Source organism: Anopheles cruzii, chromosome 2, assembly GCF_943734635.1.
Source record: "Anopheles cruzii chromosome 2, idAnoCruzAS_RS32_06, whole genome shotgun sequence".
Classification (NCBI taxonomy): Eukaryota; Metazoa; Arthropoda; class Insecta; order Diptera; family Culicidae; genus Anopheles; species Anopheles cruzii.
This window is the reverse complement of record NC_069144.1, coordinates 19,688,087-19,705,373: the sequence shown is the minus strand read 5'-3', so window position 1 is coordinate 19,705,373 and position 17,287 is coordinate 19,688,087. Positions and strand designations below refer to the sequence as shown.

The 17,287-nt window shown below is 51.3% G+C and overlaps 1 protein-coding gene across 1 annotated transcript in view; it reads left to right on the top strand.

Annotated features, from left to right (window-relative positions):
- Positions 1-4,548: 4,548 nt before the first annotated feature.
- LOC128278613 (hemicentin-2-like) overlaps positions 4,549-17,287 on the top strand; it is a 102,163-nt gene continuing 89,424 nt past the window's right edge. The window contains exon 1 of the mRNA XM_053017344.1: positions 4,549-4,606. Coding sequence (XP_052873304.1) covers positions 4,549-4,606 — 58 coding nt within the window. The remainder of the gene's footprint in view (positions 4,607-17,287) is intronic.

Below are 17,287 nucleotides of genomic sequence, written 5' to 3'. Positions count from 1 at the left end.
GGTCTCTCGAGACAAATTCGAGCATGAAAGATATGCATGTAATGGAGAAAAATTGAGCTTAACCTATCGGGGGGTCGGGTCGGGAAAACTACAGTGGGCAGGCAACAGTAATCGGATCAGGTTAGCGTAAACAGTTTTCAGGTTTTATAGTTCCGTGAAGTGGTGCGGCGATTGGCTCTTGGCTGATGGTTACCTTTGCACACAGCAACCGCGAGGTGTTTGACATTAAAGCAACGTACAGTTTACTGCATTCTGGTGGCAGATGCAGTTGCTGCAATTTTAAGGTAAAAGCCAGAAATAATTCGGATAGCATAACTTTAGGCGTATTTAAAAACAGGAAAATTCACAACGAAACGTATCACATTTCATTTTCACATTCTTGAGACCTCGATACCTCATGCAGTTACTACTAAAAGATGTCCTAATTTTTGTGTACTCAATTTCAACGATGCACTCCTCACAACAACACATTCAAAATTACTTTAAATGGCTCTACTTTTCTACTCAGGCTATTATATGTACATAATATCAAACATTCAAGAAATGCTTCACAGACCAAGGAACAGAAATTAAAACATAAGAAGGCACCATTTCGCTCTGCCAATGATCTTGTTTTCTGCGTTCCGTTCCGTTGTTTTGCTTCCCGTGACGACACTTTTCGCACACACTCACACATGTTGACAGCCCGGGACCGGCCTGGCCCGGTTTTGGTTTGCGGTAGTTATATGTACGAAAGAAACAGTGGCCATCTTGGTGGTTGGCAACGGCGGCAGTCGAGTTGGCAAAAGGTTCCGGGTGTTCGGATGCACCTTCCGACAGGAGTACTCTATCTGGTCCTAACAAAAACGGATCCGGAGGGTAGACGATGGAAGTCTCGAGTGCATGCGCCAGTTGCAAGATAGAAGACACACTCACATGTGTATGTGCTTTATGGAGAGCCATTAACGCGTACTCCTCGCTGCATGATACTGTTTGCATTCACGTTATGCCTGGGTTTTCCATGGAGCGCGGCTTGGCGTGGTAAGGATATTTTTAGAACTCGCACCAGGACGAGGTTGGAAAGCTTTCTTCTAATGTCACTGTTTCCGAATGGCTCATGTTATCGGTTTTTGCACGTAAGCCTGGTACCGTTGGCATTGGTTTTTTCGATTCGATGATGCTGTTGGACCTGTTTGTCGCATGGATTATTAATTTAAGATAGTAAAGGAACTACGTTCAATGTGTCTATCTATCTTTCTCGTTTTGTAATCATTATATTTTCACTTTATAGCTTGTTTAAATGTTGATAACAATTGCAATCCCAAAAAAGAATCTGTCGGAGATAAAATACACCAAAAACCTATAATGGCTTTCTATGCAAGATAAAGTATACTATATTATAAGTATTCAAGTATTCAAAGTAAGCCATTTTGAACAAACGAATACAATCTTTTAAAATATAGCCACATACATGTCATACATCTATTCCAATTTTCCATATTTTCCGCCAATTACTTGCAGATCAAATTCCCCGCACATTTTTATGCAATATCGATGCTACTAATATTCGAACAATTTGTGAGTCATGCGGCTTGTGAGTCAGTCACGTGAGTGGCACATAAGTTACACTTATCCGAGCTTGATTTTCCACGTATTTCCATTTATCTGGCGTCAAGAATCTGCAATTCGCATCTCTCAATCACGCGAATCGTGAAGTTGTACCAAACCTTTTAACCGATTTAAAATTGCATTCGCGGAAATGCTGGGCATGAAAAATGAATACTATTGCACCACGCTGCAGTCGATGGGTGAACGACGCCGTTCGATCGACGACGCTGTCCCCGTTTCGTTACACTGTCTTCCGGCTGCGTGACGGTTGCCGTCTGTGACCGCCTCGTTCCAGTTTTCACTCTTTTAGGTATTGTAGTTCGATCGATTTCCCACGTAAAGCTCCCGGAGGGTGGCTTTCGGTCGATCCATAATTTAGCAATCACACTGCGGGAAGCACTTGGCCAGGTTGCGGAAGTTTTTTTCCCTCGTTCGCAACATGCAAAACCGGGCGAATCCACCCAATAGAGAACGCGCCAATCTATATTAATGAAGTCAATAGCAAAAACCACCAGCGGATAGAAACAGGGTGTTGAAGTTTTCCACGAAAATCTCATGTTGAGTGGCGTGTGTCATCTGTCTACGTGACGTGACGTGGGTGCACTACGCAGCGCGATGTTACATGCTGGAAGCCGATATGCTGATTGTTACGAGACAAGTTTAAATGGTTTTTACTATTATTTCACCATTCTCAAGTTATTTTATTTATTGCATTGATAACAGAATTGGGCTTTTTGGGCGCAGAAGACAGCAAACAACTTTACGGACGCAACATCAATCTTAGGCTATAAACAGAGGGGCGCGGGAACAAAGAATGGAAAGCGGTTTATTAAATTGCGATAAATTTCGCATTCCATTTGGCATTTTCGTCCACTTCGAGGAGAGCTCTTCGCTAGGGCATGCAGGATGCGGCGGATTCCTTCCTTAATCAAATTGAGTCTTTCTCTGGCCTCAATTGTCAGAACGATTTAAGCGGCAAAGCGCTGGACCCAGCAAAAAAAACAGGGGCCCCTAAGCCAGGCTGCTTCTTGGCAAGTTGGCGCCTCTCTTTCGACACCTTCCGGTGCTCCCAAGTTCCCAAGCCCACGGGCATAGCAAAAACGCGTCTGACCTGTCAACGCCCGGAGTCGATTGTTTGCGTCGCCCAGGATCCTCCGGGATCCGTCGGGACAAGCAAAAACTGAACAGGAATAAAATTATTTGCGCCTTAAGAGGTCCCTCAACGACCGCGAGTGTTGCGCGCTCGACGAAGGGACATCCGCCCGATCCGCGGTTCCATTTCATTCAGATTTATAACGAAATGAAAAACGAAAAAAAAAGCGAAGAGGAACACATCAACAACCCGCACACAACGACCGTGTTTCATAACAATGAGTGTTTGTTTTATTTGTTTTTTCTTCCGCGATTTAGCTTTTGTGCCATCGTTTCGGCTTCGCGATGGTTCGCTATTTTTGCCCACTTCCAATCTTCTTCCTCTTTTTATTCAATCAATTTTGCTTTCTCTCTCTTTTTGTAGACATTTGGCGTGAAACGAAATAAAAGCCATCGCCCGGCGAGGTTGCGGTGGCTTTGGAGCACCCACCGGAAACGGTGCTGAAAAACAAACGCACCAAAAAATCCATCATACGCCAGACAGTTGAAAGACGTGTCGTGGAAAGCTAAGCAAGAGACAAAGGAGGATCACATACTGTCGGAAAATAGAAATCGCCCTCCAGGACCTTCGCCAGGACCTTCGCCAGGACCTTCTTCTTCGCAGCAGCCTCAAAGCGTTCGTTTTTTGATAAATGTGATTTGCGCTGCGAAACCGGAAGCGGAGTCGTTCAGACGTCGTCGCACGTGTGTCAGTGTGTGTGTTTGTGGGTCTACTACAGTTTCCTTTGACGGTCCGATTTCGGTTTTAAAACAACTCTCAAGACCCCTGGCTGACCGACGGCTATCTTAGCCGAGAACGAATCAAGAACCGAGCAAAAACTAAGTATCTTCGAAGGATCAAGCGGCGCTCGAGTGGCCGAGATGATGCACTAAAAACCGGAAAGAAAAGCGGAAGCGCCGCCCACCAACCACCGCGCTGTGAAGTGGAAAAGTGGTGCCGTCGGGTGGTGACCGATAAGGGGGTGATGGTGATAAAATGGCGGTTAAAATGGTGAAGCTAAAATAAATCGCAACCGGCCCGGCAACCGAAGACGACGGGGAGAGATCTCGGCCTCGGCTGGCGCCTCTTGCTGGCGGTGAGGGTGTTTTGAAGAAAAATGCCACCGACCACCGACGTCGTCGTCGGCGTCGGCGGCCTCGTCGCCGCCGTCCTCGTCCTCGGTGTTGCGGTTTGGTTTGGGTGCGATTGAAAAATGTGAGGTGATTTCCTGCGCCGATCGATCGCGCGGCCTGGTGCTGGTGGCGCGGAAACGGTGACAGACGACGGACGGGTGGACGGGGGAAATAGGTGGCGACAGTCCGCAACCGGAAGTGCCGCTTTGGCCCGACGGAAACCACCACCACGGGGAGGAGGAGGCCCCAATCATCGTTCCATCGGCCGGCTAGCATAAATCACGCCCTGCGCTCCGTGTAATGGTGTATTAGTGGCCGGCGAGAGAGTGACTGGTGTCTGTGTGTGTGTCTGTGCCTGGGTGCGCGTTGACCTCGTGACCTCACGCCACGTTCACGCGATTTAAAGAAAGCGCGAAAAGAAGGAAAGCGAAGAAAAACAGAGAGTGAAGTTTGCTGTGCGTTTTCCAGCGCTGTTGTTGCCGATTGGGAAGGTGCCAACCTGGATAGTGTTCTTGTGTGTGTGTGTTGGTGCGTTTAGGTGTGTGTGGGAGCTGCAGTTTGCGTTGCAAAATAAATCGCCAACCCGGCCGTAAGTGCGCACATCGTCTGTTTGCAAGGAGCCAAACCCTCGTCTCGAGGTTTTGTGGTTGTTATTTTTCCGCTTTCCGTTCGTGTTACACTCCCCCCCCGCTGACAATGAAGTGTCACGGGCGACTCGCGTTGGACGTCTGGATCCTGCTGGCGTATGTGTTAGGTAAGTGCAGCTTGATTTACGATACGGCTCCGACGGAAGGCCCACGAAATACTACATAACTTGTACTTCTTCTCTATTGTGCCTTATATGTCTGACCCCCCGGGGGGGGAGTCCAGGGTTTTGTTTCACGCCCCGGGACCCACCCTCCGGGACAGGTGTTCAATGTTCAATTTTGAGTGAGAAAAAGGGAAAATGAAACCATCAACATTGTAATAACGTTCGTAACAGTTGGTTCGAAGGATAGTAACTGACTCGCCTCGGCTCGTTTCTTAGGTGAATGCCCCGTATTTTGCAAGGCGATCCCGATATGTTGACGTCCGATGAGCGTCAGGCAAACAAACGGCACATCAACTTCGTCTGCGGTACCCATATTCGACGTACGAAGCCATTTTATGAGGCCAGCAGCATATGCAACGAGAAGGGTTTGCATAGCGCCGTGTTGTTGCATTCGATATGCCGATGTAAAAACACAACAGCATTCGCCGACAGTACACAAATAAATGGAAAAGTGAATTCATTTAGAACATTCGAAGCATAAAACGCAGACCAAACAAAGGATAGACCATAATGGCTGCCCTGCGAGAGATGCGGCGAGTTGTTTGCAAAAACGGGATTTCTTTGCGCAAATTTACATAGAAAAATACGCATCCGGCCCCGGCGTCAGGTAGTTTTGTGCAGCCTACGAGCTCACTTTTTCCTCAATAACTTACACTGTTCGTAGACCTGTCCTTATTCTTCTTCAATGTAGAAGGTTCATCGTTATATTGTCCTGTTGAACACGCGTAGAGACTACCTAAGGCTGTCTATTAGCTAGAATTGGAGCCAAAGTAGATCCTCATGTCAAACGATGTTCCCAGGCAGTATGAATATTAAACAGTCACAACAATCTGTTGAAGAAAACAATAAAAAGAATATTGTAGAAGTATTTTACTTTATTTCAGATATGTATCTGCTTTGTCGTCCTTTCTTGCGATGCGCTCTGATTCGAATCGAAGATGTGGAGAAATGAACCAAAGATCGTTTCATGATAAAAGAGAAAGCATTTTACTGATATCCGAAGGATATCAACATGTGTATCGAGCCTTCGGGCAAATTTGAACCCATCATGTATTATCTGTCTGTATATTTATGTTATGGCCTATCCGGGTAATTTGTGAGGTTTAAGAAACAAGATCAAATGAAAAGTTAACAAGCAAACCGAGTGTACGAGTGAAACATAGGAGAGCATACGGAGCAAAAGGTGTAGGTTTTGCAGTATGTGACAGCAAACTTTCCTTTTATGGCAACAAACCCTGCATAAAATGCATTGCTTTCTAAGCACTCTCTACATTACAGAAATAATGTAATAAAATTATTTTGGGAAATAAAACATTTTTTTTACCATTACGCCTAGATGTAGGCAATCCACGCTCCAAAGCATAACCGTTGCTGGTGAGAGAACATAATTTTCATACAAAATCGATCGCTAATTACATTCATTACTCACTCCACTCTCAGTTCGACAAGCCTATCTCGGGCCTTTGCATTGATTCGCACCGAAACGCTGAATCCCGCGATTCGCGAATGAAAAAAATAAAGGCAAAACCCAACGTGGAACGGAAACGGGCATTACGGGCAAGATTGATCGCTAACCATTAGTGGCATGTAAATGTATACGTCTACTCATCATTAGCGATCGCCTGGGCGGCCCCATTAAATGGTGCACCGAAACCGATGGTCACCGCGAAATCCATCGTGGAGGCGCCATTTTTTTGTTGCTTCCGCTTTCATCAAATCACTTCAAAGTTTGCGCCATTTCCTGTCGGATTGTGTGATCCGGCGCGTGCTTTCTGTTTGCGGATCTATCACCCACAAACCCACGTGGATGCGTGGGAGTTCTGAATCATGCTCCGAATTTTAATCACCGAGGCGAATGATGCTAAAAACGAGGATCCAAACCCGCGGGGTGCGATTGGGTGCAAAACAAGCAAATGAAAATTGATTAATGGTTTAAATAGCGGATTTTCCGGTTGATGGCTACGCTCGCTGTGCCGTGCCATGCTGTGCTGTGTGTGTGTGCTTCAGGTTCAAGGGATTGGCATTTTTTGTGCCGCCATTTTTTTCCCTCCACTCATCTGCATCCTTTCTGGTGCACAATTTGTGTCGTGTCCATCTACTTTTTTTGCCTTATTCCGCACGATGAACGAAGAGTCCCGCAGAGTGTCCCGTGCTGTGTTTGTTCCCTGTGCCCGACTGGGAGTCCCTCTTCGTTTGTCTTAATTAGAAATTCATGGATAATGAATGGCTACTGGGACGCGATGGTGGTGGTAGTGGTGGTCGTGGCCTTTGATGAATATCACGCGGCACGGCCACTCGTCGGGAGACCACGTTCCGCGCCCCGTATGCCGACAGCAACAGCTCGGATAGTTGATGCTCTAATTTTAATGCTTCATCTTCGCTGTTTGCTGCTCCGTTGCGTCATGTTTTCTTTTTTTTTTTTCAACGAAGCTCCTGCACCGAACGAACCGAGGGGGCAAGGATGCAACTCTCGTCCTTTACTCCTTCCCAATTAAGGGTCGCCATTTTTCTGAGGGGGGCACGAAGAGCAGCATCAAGCTCCTCGTTTTTTAAAGAGCAGCACCGAAAGCTTCTTACCCGCCGGAAAGAAAAACTCTCCAAGCGAAACAGAGCACCACATTCGACGTCAAAGTGCAAATGCAACTTACTTTGCCCCGAGCTAGGACTTTGTCGAAGTGTCCGCATAGTGCATTCCCTTGTCGCGCACAAGCGCACCACCATCGGAACCGATTATGGGGGTCCTCGCATCGCGCCATCCATATTGGCCCATATGTGGCGGGCGCATTGCCTCGCTGACAGCGCTACAAACGTATCGAAGACGAAATCTCTATTTTATTTCGGTTCCTTTTTCGGTTCCCATCGTTTTTCCAAGACGGGCCCTTCTGGGGGGTGCGGGGGTGGAAAACTTTACTTTTTCCGCGACGTAAATCTTTTATTCCTCTCGCTATTTCCACGAGTTTGTTGAAGGTGTACAGATTCTTCGCGTGGTGGCTGCGCTTCCATTTCCACGCCACGGAAGTGGAAATAAATCTTCCAACGACGACGATGACGACGACGACGACGACGGCGGCGGCGGCGGCTGTGAAGTCGCAACCGAGTGGATTTTCTTTGCACTTTTGCGCCGTGGTTGAGTGGGCCGCTGGTTCTGGTCAAATGGCGAACTGAAAACTGGCATCCTCGGAATCGTCTGAAAGGAGTCATATCTGGACCGAACGGCAGTCACCGAGCGGAAACCGAGAACCGATCGATACACAACTATCTGCTTCGCTCGACATTCGGGCTATTGGGATAAGGTTAGCGAAATGTGGCCACTGGGCGCGGATTGCGAGGCGATGAACTGGCCACCATCGCGCGTCCTGTGACCCTCGAAGACAGCGAACTAGCGTATTTTTAAGTACTTTATCGTTGTTTCGTTTCGCTCCGGGCAACGCGCCCCGAGTGGGCGCTCTCAATTATCCATGTTTTTTAGCCTCCGGAACCGCCGTTGTCGGTGGCGGCCGTTGGTGATAAAATTGAAAAGTTGGTACACGTGGCGTTGGGCAAAACTTTTCATCACCACCGGATGCCGGATCCGGATCTGGAGTGGTGCGTGGCGTTGTGTGGTGTGGGTCTTCCGGAAGCGTACCACACACACACAGACACAGACAGACTAACCGGCGCGCTAACAGGAGCGCAAGATTTAACTTAATTCCCAACCGCAGTGCGACGGCCGGCGGCCAAGTGTGGACGATAAATTCGATGTCACCGCTCCGTCGTCCCGATCGGGATGTGATAGGGGGGGTCGTGCGATGCCGTTGGTGGGGTTGGTTTTAAGTTTTCATTATTTTCCGGGCGGTTTTCCGGGTGGACAGAAAAGTTTGGATTGTCGTCCGGCCGTCCTCGGTTCGGGCGGCCGGGTATTAGCTGAGGGCCCGGCGGAGTTTGGCGGAATTTATCACGCCCGGCGTTTAATAAACAGTGCGGCCAAGTTTTCGAACAGAACGAGTTTTTTTATGTGCGAGCCGCTGCTTTCAAAAAGTCTGTAGTTATCTACACGTTCGCCGTACGGATTTGGAGAGGTTTTGCTGTCAATTGAATTCCGGTGCAATGGGTTGTGAATTTGTTTATGGACGCTAAATCCTTTCGTGGAGTTTGGAATTTAACGTTGTATCAAACACTTGCCAAAGTTTTGTTGTAAATAGCAACCCAATAAGCCATTTGCCAGCTTGTTTATGAGTTTGTTTCATTAAGTCATTCGTTAATGACAGTTTTCTATATACTTTACTTCAATGACACATTTGTTCCTTTAGTTTATTGCTTACTGGCAACAAACTGCCTATAACCTACTGGTTTATTGGTGTTTTGATCATGTTGTAGCATGTTCTTCAACAACGACGATTAAGATACTTTCAACATCATGACGAGTCAGCCAAGACTTACTTTTAATGTAAAGAGTTTACAAAACGACAAAAAAATTAAAGGATTCATAATATGGTAAACACAACGGACATACAATCATTTGTACGTTATGTTTGATTTCAGGTCAGTTTTAATGATTATGCTTATTTCATTTATTAGCTTATCTACTATTCGTTTGGTTTGAGTGGGATCTTTTCATATTCTCCAATGTTCATGAATAGTTCATATGTCCGCAATGGTCTGGACAGAGATGTAAATAGCCTATAACTTTGAAATCATCATCCACGAGATACAGCATGAATACTTCTGGCTATCCTGTCGTAGGATGAAATCTTCAGCAAAATACTTTTCCATTCATGAATGATTTTTGCTTTCATTAAGTTTTGGACAGCTTTCGAGCCACCATGAATATGAAAGACCAACAACTTGTAGGATTCAAGAAAACAATCTATCCCTGGAACATGATGCCCTTTGTAATTTGCTTCCTAACGTTGATTTGGACCCCACATAGTAGAAAAGTTTAATTCCCTTTCCTTTTTTTAAATATGATTTTTGTTTTGAATTGCCCTTAGTTAGGGGCGGATTTTTTTAAAACAATGCCAAATGTTTTTGCATTCCAAAGACTATCCCCCCTATTATGGATCTCGAACGGAAATTCTACCGTTCGAGTGAACACAACAAGAGAGAAAGCCGAATACAGCAAGAGAGAGGGCAGAAAGAGAAAGCTATAGCAAAATGAACTCAAAATGAACGGAATGAACGTTCGAGGACTCGAATCGAGTTCTATGATAGGGGGGTATGTCGAATGACATGTATAGAAGGTGCTTCTTCGCCCTCTGATGTAAGTTTTTGTTGAACATTATTGTCGGATTCGTTTCGGTGTGGATTATTTGCGCCCACGACCGTTAATGTGATGAATGCGATCTTCGTTTTAATAACCCTTGAGTGTTTAACCAATTGCTGCCTCACTAGTCGATTTTTTGGCAATATCATGAGCCTTAATTTTGCCTTTTGAACATAAAAACATGTAAAAAATCACGTTAAAAGTATCAAAGTGCGATTCAAAAAGAAGGCATACTTATTTTTTCATAAAAATCAAATACTCAATAGCTAAACTTCTTTTTCCTTTCCACTGCATTTTCATACGTTGTTTGTTACAATCCGCATTGACATATTTACTTTTTTGCTAGTACTTGAAATTTCCGTTGCTCGGTGGCAGTGTTTTCATCATTACAAACAGCGCACTCATGCTCTGTGCTTCTGGGTTCCGGAGATTTTCATATTCATATTGGCATTATTTTATCACGTTCTGCTATTGTTTTATCTGCAAGCATCCAATTCGAAATGCACATAAATGGCGGAGCGAAAATGCGAAAAGCACAACCAGCTGTGACACGCCGTAGCCGGACATTCGCCGCATGTGACGATTGGTTCGGCGTGTGATGGCCCTAGGATGCCGGCCTTGCCGAATCAGCTTTCCAAGCGCGCTGCGGCCCATCGACGAAACAAAATCGTCGAATTTTCTTTCCATAATCTGGCCTTCGATCCGCTCCAGAGTGCCCGGGCCGGTGACGCCGGGCGCCGGGGCACAAATGGTGTTTCCGCGTTTTACGACTGCCGTTGTTATGGCGACACGTGAGCGAGATACTAAACCTATCAAGAGCCGGAGCCGGAGCCGGAGCCGGAGCCGGAGTGACGTCTTCGGCTCAGCCCGAGAACCGACAGCCTGCTTCGCGTCTCGTGTCGCATCAAGTTTCATTAGCAGAATTTTCAATTTTCCCGCTCTCCACCGACATCCTGGCAACCGACCCCATAAAATCCGGCCCCGGAGCGTTCGTTCGGACAGAGTCGTGCCGTATTTTGGCCATTTCGTTCGGGCAAAGGTCAAGTGAATCGGTCGTTACATGGGCGTTAAATAAAAATGCCATCGCCATAAACACCGTATTTATGGCGGATACACACGCACGCACACGCACGCACACGTAGAAAGTTAGATCCCTAGATGCCGCCTGTACGACGCCGTGTTCCGGTGTCTGATCTTCGCGATTCGCGACGGTCTCTGGGCATCGGCTTAGTCCACATGGCTCGTAAACGTACACATTGATTACAGTTGATGAGGCTGGGGCATCTTGCGATGCGACTTCGGACCCTCGAAAGCACCTCACCGCCGCGTTGGCATATGGTCGCGCCGCAGAGGGCACCCACGGCACTTGACCGAGATTTTTACGGCTCTGGATAGTAATTTTGTCCCTATATCCGGACTGGAACAGGACGCCACGAGTAGTTGGTTTAATTTGTGGTCGATATTCCGCCAACCAAATAGTGACCTCAGTTGGCAAGCGATTCAAATTAACTTCGGCTGTGCGGTGAATCCAATTCCAACCTACATAGGCCGCCTGGCTGGTGTGTAAATAAAGCAACATTGATTGAGCACTTGCGTTTGGTCGATTTATCGCCGGGCTGGGCTGGGTTAATGCGATGCCCGGCGGCCGTTAAGTGCAGGATCGGCGGGTAATGACGCTTTCGCGGCCGGTCGACCGACCAATCCATTCCGGTTGATTGCAGCGGGTCCCCGGAATTGTTGCGCGCTCATTTAGCCGCGGCCCGAAGGCTTCTGTGAATCAAACGGCGGCCACAAAACTTTTACTACTATACTTCGCGCTGTCGCGCCAACGCAGTGCGCCAAATACGCCACGTCATATGAGGGATGTAGGGACGGGCCTGGTTGTGGTGGCGTGCGCCGCTTTCGGGCGATTAGCTTTGTGACGGATATTTTCCTCGGCCCACGCCAGGGGCCGACTGGTACAGAAGACCAAAAACCTAGGAACGTTTCCGATTCCGCGGGATGGCCGTGGTCCGGGAATTTATCGCTCGGAACTGTTGGGGATAATGTTTACGACGTTTGCTTAACGAAAGATGCGCAAATGATTGACTGGACCAAACGCCGTTCCGATCGAGTCCGATTGGCCGCGTCCCGCCTAAATCTAGGCAATCCGCAGGGCAGCGTTTGGTTGATATGTCCGCCTGGTACTTCTGCCCGCAGTGCTGGGGGCTGAAAAGAGAAATCAAAGTAGAAACGGGCGCTTGCGGGCCGCTAGAAATGAAAACCGGAAACGGAAGCGTACCGGAGCATTCCGGGAATGCACTTCCTTATCTTGCCTATTTTATGCTCATTGCCTTTTCAGCTTCATGTCTTCGGTTGCCGATGTGGGTCCCCCCTGGGGGAGTTTGGAGAACGCTGAAAACTGTTTACCGAGCCACGATCTCTGTGTGGACCGATTCGCTGGCCAGTGGTAAGGCCATTTCCCCACAGATACGGGCGCCACCGGAAGTCTTCAGTGTGTGCGTCAGTGGCCAGAAGAGGTCCTATAAATTACATCCGATTGCTAGCGGGCGCATTGCTCAAGGTTAAATATTCAGCATCTTAAGGCCGACTGATATGGTCGGTTCGCGAGTATTACACACATGGGGTCTCCAGCTGACTACGACGAGCTGGTGTGGGTCGAGAACGAATAAATCTCTCCCAACAGCCCAGCCGAGTCGTTTTATCTGTTGGCGAGTGACAGAAAGAAAGTGAAATGGTGGCTCTAGAATCCGTAAGCACCGGCACGTGTGGGTGGTGTCCGGTTCTGTTCGGTGCCTGGTCGAGGTGCCGGGAACACCGTGCGGTATCATATTGTGTTCATGGCGCCATTTAGGGTCTGCAGAGACCGGCATCGGCAAACAAATGTTCAATAATGACACACATAGCACTGTGGGTATGAATAACGAACGTGCTACCCGCGACGCGTAGCCGTTCTTCCGTGTTCCGATGACAATTCAGTACACCACAAATGGGGGCCCGGGCTCGGACATCAGCATCTGTGGCCACGGTGGCGAGCGGTAGAGTGAACCGTTTGGAGACATTTTAATGGATCATTGTGCGCGCGTATTTTTGTTTACGCGAACACGATCAGGGAACACACATCCTGCTGCTGCTGCTCAGTGCACGGTTGTATCTCACGGCCCGTAGCAGAGTTCCCGTGGCCACACCGCACAGTCGCGTTATGGTTTGAAGGTGATTTGCGTTTGGTTTTTGGCGCGGGTCGTAAATTTTGCAGATTATAAATTCCGCACAAGCGCACCGCTAATGACAGCAAGCGAGCGAGACACTGGCGGCGCCCGGTTCGCACGGACCGTGTTCCATTTGTCCGGTCTCCGTCCCCGGCTCCCTCGACTCCAGTCCCGTCGTCACAGAGTGCCACCGGACCAATCGTGGGCGAGCGTAGGATCGCATCTCCGGTTTGATGACCGTAAAAAAGTAATTAACTATAAAACAGAAACAGCACGAATCGGACCGCGGCGACTACCGCGGAGACCACACGCCGGTGCACACAGCTGGAGGTAGCGATTCACCCGGCGCCGGCAGCGACTGAATCCGTGGAGCTTGTCGATAGTCACCACCGCCTTTTATTTAGCACCCAGTGGGCGGACTAGTGGTCGGTCACCCAACTGGAGCCGTTCGTCGTCTGGCAATGCAAGTTGGTTGCGGCAACAAAAAATGAAGTTGCCGCATAACTTCATCCGGCTTCGCTTAATGCTTCAACTTTATCCTTTTACTGCTCGCTCGCATTGCATGTTGCACCGTCAAGCGCTTCCCTGTGTTTCGTTTTGAAGAAATGATAATTTGTTGCTTCTGAAGCCGAATTTTCGGACCGAATTTATGTTTTGCGAAAGTGACAGAAAAGCATGCTACGTAGGAACTTTTCTGGTTCCCATTGCGTGCATTCAGGCGCACGAAGTGTAGATTGCCTACGCCCAGGCGTGTTATTTAGTAGTTTGCAAAAATTGTTTCAATAAATTCCGAAAAATTGCTAAGCATCTATTGGATTCTTTCGCTCGGGAGATAATTCAATATTAAGAACACGTCTTGCATAACACGTTATAACTTTGAGTCTTTATTCACGGAGTTATTTACAGAGGTTAAAAGTTTCGTGTCTTCCCGCTATCGCGTGCGAATCCAAAAAGCCCGCTCGTTGCTGCCACTTAGGCGCTTGTCCCGAGACAATTTCTCGCGCGCAGGCCGATCGGGCAAGGACATTCACCCGGTCGGCCTGGTGGTATTAGTAGCGGCGTTCGAAGCGAGATCGCTCTCCCGTGGCCAGTAGCGCAGTCGTTGCGACAGTTAAGCGGGCAGATCGATATTCTCGCCGCTTAACTGACACCGGCCCGCGTGTGACATGGTATTTGTCATCACACTTGTTTTGGTACGACGTCCGCGCTACTGCCACTTTGATCGCCTGTCGCTCCAACGCGTTACCGCGTGTTGGACGAATCTCCGGTTGCGAGGGCGCCAGGTCGGACAGCTCGCAGTAATCCTGTTGGGCGTTAGCCCTGGTGGCGCTCGCCTTCACTGGTCCGTCCTTAGCACGGTCCCAGACGACTCGGCAAAATTTGTTGCTCGTCGAGCGCGCCCAGTGGTAGAGAGCATGCAGACCGGTGGTTGGACGTGATGGTGAGATCAGGTGATCAATTTGCCGATCCAGCGGTCTCGGGGACGGCGTCGGCAGCTGTTGCTGCGGCGGCGGAGGTTTTTGCGGCGCCGGCAGCGGCGGCTGGTTCGGTGGCAGCAGCTTTGGCGGCGGCGGAGGTTGCGGCGGCGGCTGTTGCGGCGGCTGCGGCGGCTGCGGCGGCGGCAGCTGGCTCGGTGGCGGCGGCGCGTTGCGCGGCGGCGGTTGCGGCGGCGGCAGCTGGCTCGGTGGCGGCTGCGGCGGTGGCGGTTGCGGCGGCGGCCTATGCGGCGACGGCGGCTGCGCGTTGTGGCAGCGGCGGCGGTTGCGGCGGCGGCGGCGGCAGCTGGCGGTCGGCTGGCGGCTGCGGCGGCGGCAGCTGTTGCGCGGCCTGCGGCGGCGGCGTTTGCGGCGGCATCGGCGGCGGAGTCGGCGGCAACCTTTGCGGCGGCGGCATTTGCGGCGGCGGCATTTGCGGCGGCGGCATTTGCGGCGGCGGCTGGTGCGGCGACGAAGGCGGCGGCGACGGCGGCATTTGCGGCGGCGGCAGTTGCTGCGGCGGCGGCTGCGGCGGCGGCATTTGGCGGCGGCGGCAGTTGCGGCGGCGGCGGCATCGGGGGCGGTCGCGGCGGTTCTGGCGGCGGCGACAGCTGGTTCGGTGGCGGCTGATGCGGCGACGAAGGCGACGGCGGCATTTGCGGCGCCGGCAGCGGCGGCTGTTGCTGCGGCGGCGGCTCGGGGGCGGCGTGGCGGATCGGGCGGCGGCGGCAGTTGCGGCGGCGGCTGTTGCGGCGGCGGCTGTTGCGGCGGCGGCTGCGGCGGCGCGGCACCTTTGCGGCGGCGGCATTTGCGGCGGCGGCAGCTGGCTCGGTGGCGGCTGCGGCGGCGGCGGCTGGCCGGTGGCGGTTCGGCGGCGGCAGCTGGCTCGGTGGCGGCTGCGGCGGCGGCAGCTGTTGCGGCGGCGGCGGCTGTTGCGGCGGCGACGGCAGCTGGCTTTGGCGGCTGCGGCGGCTGCGGCGGCGGCAGCTGTTGCGACGGCAACTTTTGCGGCAGCGGCGTTTGCGGCGGCATGCGGCGGCGGAGTCGGCGGCAATTTGCGGCGGCGGCATTTCGGCGGCGGCGGCAGCTTTTGGACGGCTGGCGGCAGTTTGCGGCGGCGGCTCGGGCGGCGACGAAGGCGGCTGGCGACGGGCGGCATTTGCGGCGGCGGCAGCTGGCTCGGTGGCGGCTGTGGCGACGGCAACTTTTGCGGCGGCGGAATTTGTGGCGGCGGCATTTGCGGCGGTGGCAGCGGCGTCGGCGGCGGCAGCTGGCTCGGCGGCTGCTGTGGGGCGTTGCTACTCTCGTTCTATCCCCTGTTGCGTTACCGTCCCTTGATACGGAACCGGTCGTCGAGGCGTCATCACACTCGGGCAGGCTCTTCAGGGTTGAGCACTCCTGAGCGTGCATGGCCTCGCACATCTCGGGCCGCGGTTTCGATGGCAGCAACGGTGCGTCGTGCCGATCCAACCTGCTGTCGTTGGCCGTTTGGCGTGTTGGTAAATTGGCCGTCGTTCGGCTACCGACTGCCATTGGGCGAATGCTGGCCAGTGACGTTTCACTGACGCGGCGCAGTGTAACGGTTGCAGCCTGCTGACCGGTTGGGACTGTCATCGGTTTCACGTTGGCCGTGCGGGGCCTTTCGCTCGCCTCCTTCTCCAAGGTAGCCGCCCCGAGGCCGGCGATGGTTATGGGCTTGGCCTGGCATGTCATCAGCTGATGCAGCTGATTGGTAAGCTGTGCATTTGCTCGGCCGAGCCTACCGATCGTCTCTTTGGCTTCGCGTTCCACGTCGGCAATTTCCTCATCATAGCGCGCCAACCGCGCTTCGTACTGTTCCTTGAGGAGCTCGTTCTCCTTGCGTAGCTGATCCACTTCTTCCTTCACCTCGCCCATAATTTGTTCCTGCACCGCGGCCAGTTGCTGAATGTACTTCCGACTTTGCAGCAGCTCGCGGGAGTACCTCTGTTCCGCCTGCTGGAGCCGCTCGTGTAGCGCGTTGTTTTCGTCCTTGAGAAGCTCGTTCTCCTCGGACATCCGACTCATTCCTTCCTCCACCGTGCCCACCATTTTTCCCAGCAGCACGGACAGTTGTTCCATCTCACTCCGATTTTGCAGTTGCTCGTTGGAGTGCTTCTGCTCCGCTTGCAGGAGCCGCTCGTGTAGCGCGTTGTTTTTGGTGCGCGCATCGCGTAGCTCTCGGCTTTGCTTTTCCAGCTTCTCGAGCGCTTCGAGCAGTTCGGGCTGTTTCTGCACGGGTGACGCGCGGCGCGCCCGTCTACTTGCTTGCTCCCGTTCTGGAGGAGCCTCGCGCCTCAGCGACGTCGTTGATTTGGCGGGCCATTCTTTTCTCGATGGCCGCGCCGGCATCGCGTCGCTTCGAGCAGTGGCGCCAAAGTGCGTGGCTGCTGGGTGTGCCGCTCGGCAACTCTCACACTGCCACCGGCCTGCCCACACCGTGTCATCGTCCTTTACGCACGCGATGTGGACCGAAAGTCTGCACTGTTCGCACTTAGCGTACTCGTACCCGAGTGCCCTCCTGCACCAACTGCACGTTTCTGTGTTCATTTCACTTCACTGCAGGCAGGAACACACCGGCCACGGACTCGGAGCGGCTGATCACTCACTTAGTGTCCGAATTTTTCGTTTATTCGGTAACGAAACGTTTTAATACACAAACCACTACACTCGCTCCGAT